The sequence below is a fragment of the Podarcis muralis genome, chromosome 16 (genome assembly GCF_964188315.1).
Source record: "Podarcis muralis chromosome 16, rPodMur119.hap1.1, whole genome shotgun sequence".
Taxonomy (NCBI): Eukaryota; Metazoa; Chordata; class Lepidosauria; order Squamata; family Lacertidae; genus Podarcis; species Podarcis muralis.
Genome location: NC_135670.1, coordinates 4,516,136 through 4,522,626, shown reverse-complemented (window position 1 = coordinate 4,522,626; position 6,491 = coordinate 4,516,136). Strand labels below are relative to the sequence as shown.

General features: G+C 46.3%; 1 protein-coding gene across 1 annotated transcript; it reads left to right on the top strand.

Moving 5' to 3' along the window:
* Window positions 1-6,171, top strand: LOC144325764 (extracellular matrix protein 1-like). Its single transcript, XM_077920017.1, has 4 exons — window positions 1-176; window positions 3,551-3,589; window positions 4,771-4,994; window positions 5,629-6,171. Exons 1-4 carry the CDS (start codon window positions 107-109, stop codon window positions 5,770-5,772), a joined length of 477 nt encoding a protein of 158 aa, XP_077776143.1. The 5' UTR covers window positions 1-106; the 3' UTR covers window positions 5,773-6,171.
* The last annotated feature ends 320 nt before the right edge of the window (window positions 6,172-6,491 follow it).

Genomic DNA, 6,491 nt, shown 5'->3' with positions numbered 1-6,491 from the left:
ATAAAACCAGCAGCACCTATAGCAGAGAGACGAAGGAGCAGAGAGGAACTGTCTGGAGCCAGAACCACAAACCAGGAGAGAGAAGCCAATTCCGTCCGACTTCAATATGGCTATGAAGATACAGGTCCTTCTCCTGGTCTCTTGGTTCGTCCTGGGGCAATCTCTTCCAGGCTCAGGTAGACCTACAAGAGAATCCATCACTAACTACAAGTTGAGATTTCGCTTGCTTTGCTTCCCACTCCCTTTCTTTGTTCCAGACTAGGGCAAACGTGTACAGGATGTTCTGCGGGGTAAGGAGAGAGCTTGCCAAGCGAGATCTGCAAGCTGGCACAGTGTGGGTGGGCTTCAGAATGACCCCTTGCAAGGCAGGCTTCTTGGAAGATGATGACACAGTGTTGGTTTCCCTGAGCATCATGGCAGGGCAGACGTTATTCAGAGGTCACCAGGCAGTGCATCAAGGCTCTTTGGGCACCAAATCAGACCTGAGGCCGGATGGAAAGGGGGTCCAGATATTCCTTTTCCTCCAAACATGTCTGAAGTTGACCAGCCACCACTGCGTCAGCGACCGTGCCCACAGTCACTTCCCCACTCCACCTCTCTCTCTCTCTCTCTCTCTCTCTCTCTCTCTCTCTCTCTCTGTGTGTGTGTGTGTGTGTGTGTGTGTGTGTGTAGGTAAAGGTAAAGGGACCCCTGACCATTAGGTCCAGTCGCAGATGACTCTGGGGTTTGCGGCGCTCATCTTGCTTTACTGGCCGAGGGAGCCGGCGTACAGCTTCCAGGTCATGTGGCCAGCATGACTAAGCCGCTTCTGGCGAACCAGAGCAGCGCACGGAAACGCCATTTACCTTCCCGCCAGAGCGGTGCCTATTTATCTACCTGCACTTTGATGTGCTTTCGAACTGCTAGGTTGGCAGGAGCAGGGACCGAGCAACGGGAGCTCACCCCGTGATCGCGGGGATTTGAACCGCCGACCTTCTGATCGGCAAGCCCTAGGCTCTGTGGTTTAACCCACAGTGCCACCCGCATCCCTGTGTGTGTGTGTGTATAAAACCCAAATTAAAAATGTCTTTAAAAGTAAATCAAATCAAATTAAATGAGCCTGCCCTCTCCCACCCTGCCTCAAAAAGAGAGAGAGAGAGAGAGAGAGAGAGAGAGAGAGAGAGAGAGAGAGAGAGAGACTTGTCTTATACTGCCTACCACACAAGAAAAGGAAATTTGAGAGAGAGAAGTGAAGGAAGAAACCTGGGACTTAGCAAGAGGTGGTGGTGTCTGAGATAAAAAGCGGAGGAGACAGAGAGAATGAAATATAGGGAGGCTGCATTGCCTGCGTCCACTGAGGTCTCTGAGTCTGTGTGGTGGGACAGTATCCACTTGAGCTTTGGCACTGGGGAGCCTTTCCTGTGGAAAGGGCTTGACATGTGGGGCTTGTAAGGTAAAAAGGGGAAGGACCCCTGGACGGTTAAGTCCAGTCAAAGGCAACTATGGGGTTGGGGCACTCATCTCGCTTTCAGGCTGAGGGAGCTGACCTTTGTCCACAGATAGCTTTCTGGGTCATGTGCCCAGCATGACTAAACCGCTTCTGGCAATGGGACACAGTGATGGAAACTAGACTGCATGGAAACACCGTTTACCTTCCCGCTGCAGCGGTACCTGTTTATCTACTCGCACCGGTGTGCTTTCAAACTGCTAGGTTGGCAGGAGCTGGGACAGAGCAGTGGGCGCTTACCTCGTCATGGGGATTCAAACCGCTGACCTTCTGATTGGCAAGCCCAAGATTAGACCACAGCGCCACCTGCATACCTGTGGGCCTGTAGCTGTGGGGAGTTGCCTTTTCTCAGGTTTCTTCAAATTTATTTAACCAATTTATGGGCTGGTTGACGTGGCCATTTCTACATCCGTATGAAACTCACACAAAAAGGTCCCATAATTTTTTAGGGACTGTCACATTTGTAGAGTAGATGCTGGACTCAATGAGACTTGTTGGTCCCTTCCAGCTCTATGAATCTATGTCTACTAGGATCATTCGCTATACCTGGCGTAGGACCCCCCCCTCACATCCTCCACTGGGCAAGATGGAGGGCAGGGCAGCCCCCCCCCCAACACCTCCCTGCGCCAGTCCACCTGCCGCTGGGAGCAGCCATGTCACTCTGCCTAACGGTAGGACCCGCCCTGAACAAAACCTCCCTTTCTAGCTGAGCCCCATCCCACCATAGCTGTCAAGTGTCCCTTATTTGGAGGGACAGTCCCTTATTCCAGCGTCATGTCCCACTGCTGTCCCTTATTGATGGATGTCCCTTAAATGTCCCTTAAATGATGTCCCTGAAATTTCAAAGGAAGCAGCTCCTCTCCCTCCCTCCCTGCCGGCCAGGGAGGAGGGAGGCTCCAACTGTGTTGCTTGGCTGTGTTGCTCATCCAATAAGAAGTCTAAGAACGACTGGGGGGGTGGAGCTTGCATGCCTTGTGTGTGGCTAGTTAATGCAAGCTGAGGGGGTTTTTGAATGCTGGAAGCCATTTTGTTGGACGTGCTGCTGCAAATTTTGCAGTGCAAAGCCAGACAGGGGGGGCCATCTTAAGTTGAGGCTGCATAGGCCTTGTGGTGCATGTGATTCAGATTCTATTCAGTTGAACCTCTGGTTACAAAGTTGGTTGGACAGTGTTCTCGAAGCGACCAGCATGAGTTTGACCAGACTGCAGGAGGACAGGAAGACTGGAGTGCTTGGAACAGGTGAGGCTGCAGGTCCCTTATTTTGGCTGCTGGTCCCTTATTTTCAAGGCTGCTGGTCCCTTATTTTCAAATCTGTAAGTTGACAGCTATGCATCCCACCCCAATCCAGGAAGAGGCAACTGCATCCCTTAACTCAGGTATTAAGGAAGTTGTCAAGGACGTTCTTATGGTACGGTTGTATGGTGCCAGGGGTCAAACTGGGAAGCTCCTTCGTGCAAAGCAGGTGTTCTGCCGCTGAGCCGTGGCACTCCCCTTTTAAAATAAAGTAAGTCTCTAGTCCTCATGGTTCTGAGGAAAGGGCAGCTTCAAATAGGAACACCGGAAGCTGCCTTTGCTGAGCCAGAGCAGTGGTCCCCCTGACCGGGGGCGGGGGCAGTGTGTCTGTCTGAGTGTTCAGGCAGGAAGTCTCTCTAAGCCTCACCTGGCGATGCCAGGATCTGAACTCGGGACCTTCTGCATGCAAAGCAGGCTACAGCCCCTATGCACAACATCGAGTCCTGGCAACGCCACAGTCATTAGATGGAGCCATGTTTTCGGCTTTAAAGGCTTTTAGAATATTTTAACTGGAGCTGCTTTTAGATGCTTTCAAATGTAATAAGTTTTGTTGGGGTTTTTTAAAGAACGATCTAACTGTTTTACACTGTTTTAGCTTTGTGTTTCTGTTTGCTGACCTGGGTTCCTTGGAGAAGGAAGGGAGGGATTTTAATAATAATAATAATAATAATAATAATAATAATAATAATAATAAAATAAAAAATTTTAAAAACAAGACAAAACACCAAATTTTAATGCATCATTCTCTTTATTTTCTGATTCTCCCTACAGTTGATATGAAACAGCGACCGATACAGATTCCTGGACGAGGTTAGAGGGTCTCTTTTCTAACTACTATCCGTGTTGGGGGATGGGGCTAGTTTCTTAGGAAAACAGTCATTTAGAAATTTTAGCTCATGCAACAAAAGAAAATCATATACTAACAAATCAATGTATTTGATATGAATTGGCATTACTACGTATTTTATTGTTTTATATATATCGCTTTGAGACTTTGGTAGGAAGCGGTGAACAAATGGAATACAGTGGTACCTCGGGTTACATACGCTTCAGGTTACAGACTCCGCTAACCCAGAAATAGAACCTTGGGTTAAGAGCTTTGCTTCAGGGTGAGAACAGAAACCGTGCTCCGGCGGCGCAGCAGCAGCAGGAGGCCCCATTAGCTAAAGTGGTGCTTCAGGTTAATAACAGTTTCAGGTTAAGAACGGACCTCCAGAACGAATTAAGTACTTAACCTGAGGTACCACTGTAATGAATAATAATAGAGATATAAAGAGGGCGAGAGAAAGGTTGCTTCTTTCTTTCTTTCTTTCTTTCTTTCTTTCTTTCTTTCTTTCTTTCTTTCTTTCTTGTATTTTGATACAATTTATTAATTTTATGATAAAAAACAAAAACCCCCAAAGAACATCACAATCAAAATCATACATCTTAATTGACTTCCCTCCAACTCCCCCTCCTGGTACAATTTTTAAGTATTTTTTTACTTATTTATACACGTCTGCAGAATCACTCTTAACTATCCAATTTTAAAACCTTATATATATTACTACAAGTGAGCTTTTAAAAGTTCGACTAATGTAGAAATCAATGCACAAAGCTTACTGATTATGCCTGAACATTTCTCCCTTTAAAAAAAAAGGGGGGGGGGGGAAATTGTCTGGTGTGTCCAGTATAGTTTATTAGTTTGTTTTGCCAATCTCCTTCGTCATCTTTGGCAGTGTTCCTTCTATTGGGATGAGCGTAGTTTGATTTCCATCCTTCTCTCTCTCTCATCTTCCCCATGGGCTACTTTTAAAATGAGGTTGCATTTTAAATTGCATTTTAACCTGTAATTTAAATTGTTTTTTTTTTTTTTGGTTTTCCCCTATTATGTTTTTACTGTAATTTTTACTGTTGTTAGCTGCCCTGAGCCCGGCTCTGGCCAGGGAGGGTGGGGTATAAATAAAATTTCTTCTTCTTATTATTATTATTATTATTATTATTATTATTAGTAAGGGTTGAAGGAGGGCCAGAAAAATTCCCACCTGCCCGCCCCAGCGCCAGGAATATCGGGAACATCTGCAAGGATGGGAGTCAGAAGCTGTCCCAGGGCCTGAAAGGCTCCGATTACTCAAACGTCTATGACAAGGCTAATGTCCTCGTGGATCTGGGAGACGCACTGGGCAAGTGCTGCCGGCAGCCTGAAAAGGAGAAGCTCCCTTGCTCCCAGAAAGCAGTGAGTGCTTCTCATTGTCCTCCTTGGCCTGACAAATATGGCAACTGCTTTAATATGGGGACCTTGTGGGGTCAGGGGGGCGCTGCTCTTAGGCTCATTCCAGGGTAAGGGGGGCACTGCTCTTAGATATCCTTTGAAAGACTTGTAATCTTTCCAACTTTTTCCTTCCTTCCTTCCTTCCTTCCTTCCTTCCTTCCTTCCTTCCTTCCTTCCTTCCTTCCTTCCTTCCTTCCCTCCTTCCTTCCCTCCCCCTCCCTCCCTCCCTCCCTTTTCATCCTTCCTTCCCTCTTCCCTCCCTATCCTTCCTTCCTTCCTTCCTTCCTTCCTTCCTTCCTTCCTTCCTTCCTTCCTTCCCTCCCTCCCTCTCCTTCCTTCCTTCCTTCCTTCCTTCCTTCCTTCCTTCCTTCCTTCCTTCCCTCCCTCCCTCCCTCCCTCCCTCCCTCTTCCCTCCCTCCCTCCCTTTCCTTCCTTCCTTCCTCCCTTCTTCCCTTCTTGTCCTTCCTTCCCTCTTCCCTCCCTTCCCTCCCTCCCTCCATTTGGACACATATTAAAAAGAGGGTCTGAGTCGGCCCAGATTAAGAAACCCTACTTAGCCATCTTATTGACCATCTCATCTGTTTCTCTCCTGGTCCAGTGGTCAGCCCTCCTGAACAAGATGTGCGAAAAGCAAGGCGCAGTAAAGATGGAACAGAATGAGTGCTGCCTAATGGTTGGTGCCGCCAAGGAAAACTGTTTTGACCAGAAGTCCCGCTTCCCAAATTACGATTTCAAGAATTGATGGGCGATTCTGTAGTGACCAATGTAACATTTGCAGCTTCTTTGCATATATACTGCGTGTGATTTGACTAGTATTATGTAACTCCAATTAACATGAAGCTGATTCTTACCTGCCTTGATCCTTCCCTATAGAAGCAATCAATCATTGTGGCCGAGGTTGTTTAAATGTTTTCTTTTTATTGTGTTTTTTCAAAAAGATGTAGCCAATGTAACAGCTTTGCAACCTCAATAACTTATCTGTAACATGGGCAAGCTTTTCCTCTGAATGTATGAATCAATTTTTCTTCTGTTTGTTGCACTATACTAGGGTTTCACGGCCAAGTGCCAAATCGTTGGTAATGTTTATTTGAAAACTGCAGAAAAGAGGTTTTCTGGCAAATGAAATGTGACCAACGTAACATGACCGATGTAACAATGTGACAATTCTTTCCTAGACAATCACAAAATAAAGGACTTCATAGCATGTGACATCTTGTATAGTTGGCCAAGTTTAATTCAATCCCTCCAAACCAGATACCTTCAGATCTTGGTGAGATTTCTAGAGAATTATTATTATTATTATTATTATTATTATTATTATTATTAAGCACTGCCTTTTGTGCCACAGAACCTGCTTTTGGATTTGTGTAAAATCTAAATTAATCAGGATAGGTGGCACTGGTGTTTTTTACAACTAATCCAGAATGCGGCAGCTAGACTGGTGACTGGGAGCAGCCACTG

Coding starts and splice junctions, on each gene's coding strand:
- LOC144325764 (XM_077920017.1), top strand. CDS start 107: ATGGCTATGAAGATACAGGTCCTTCTCCTGGTCTCTTGGTTCGTCCTG. Junction 177..3,550: donor GCAATCTCTTCCAGGCTCAG/GTAGACCTACAA, acceptor TTCTCCCTACAG/TTGATATGAAACAGCGACCG. Junction 3,590..4,770: donor GATACAGATTCCTGGACGAG/GTTAGAGGGTCT, acceptor TATTATTATTAG/TAAGGGTTGAAGGAGGGCCA.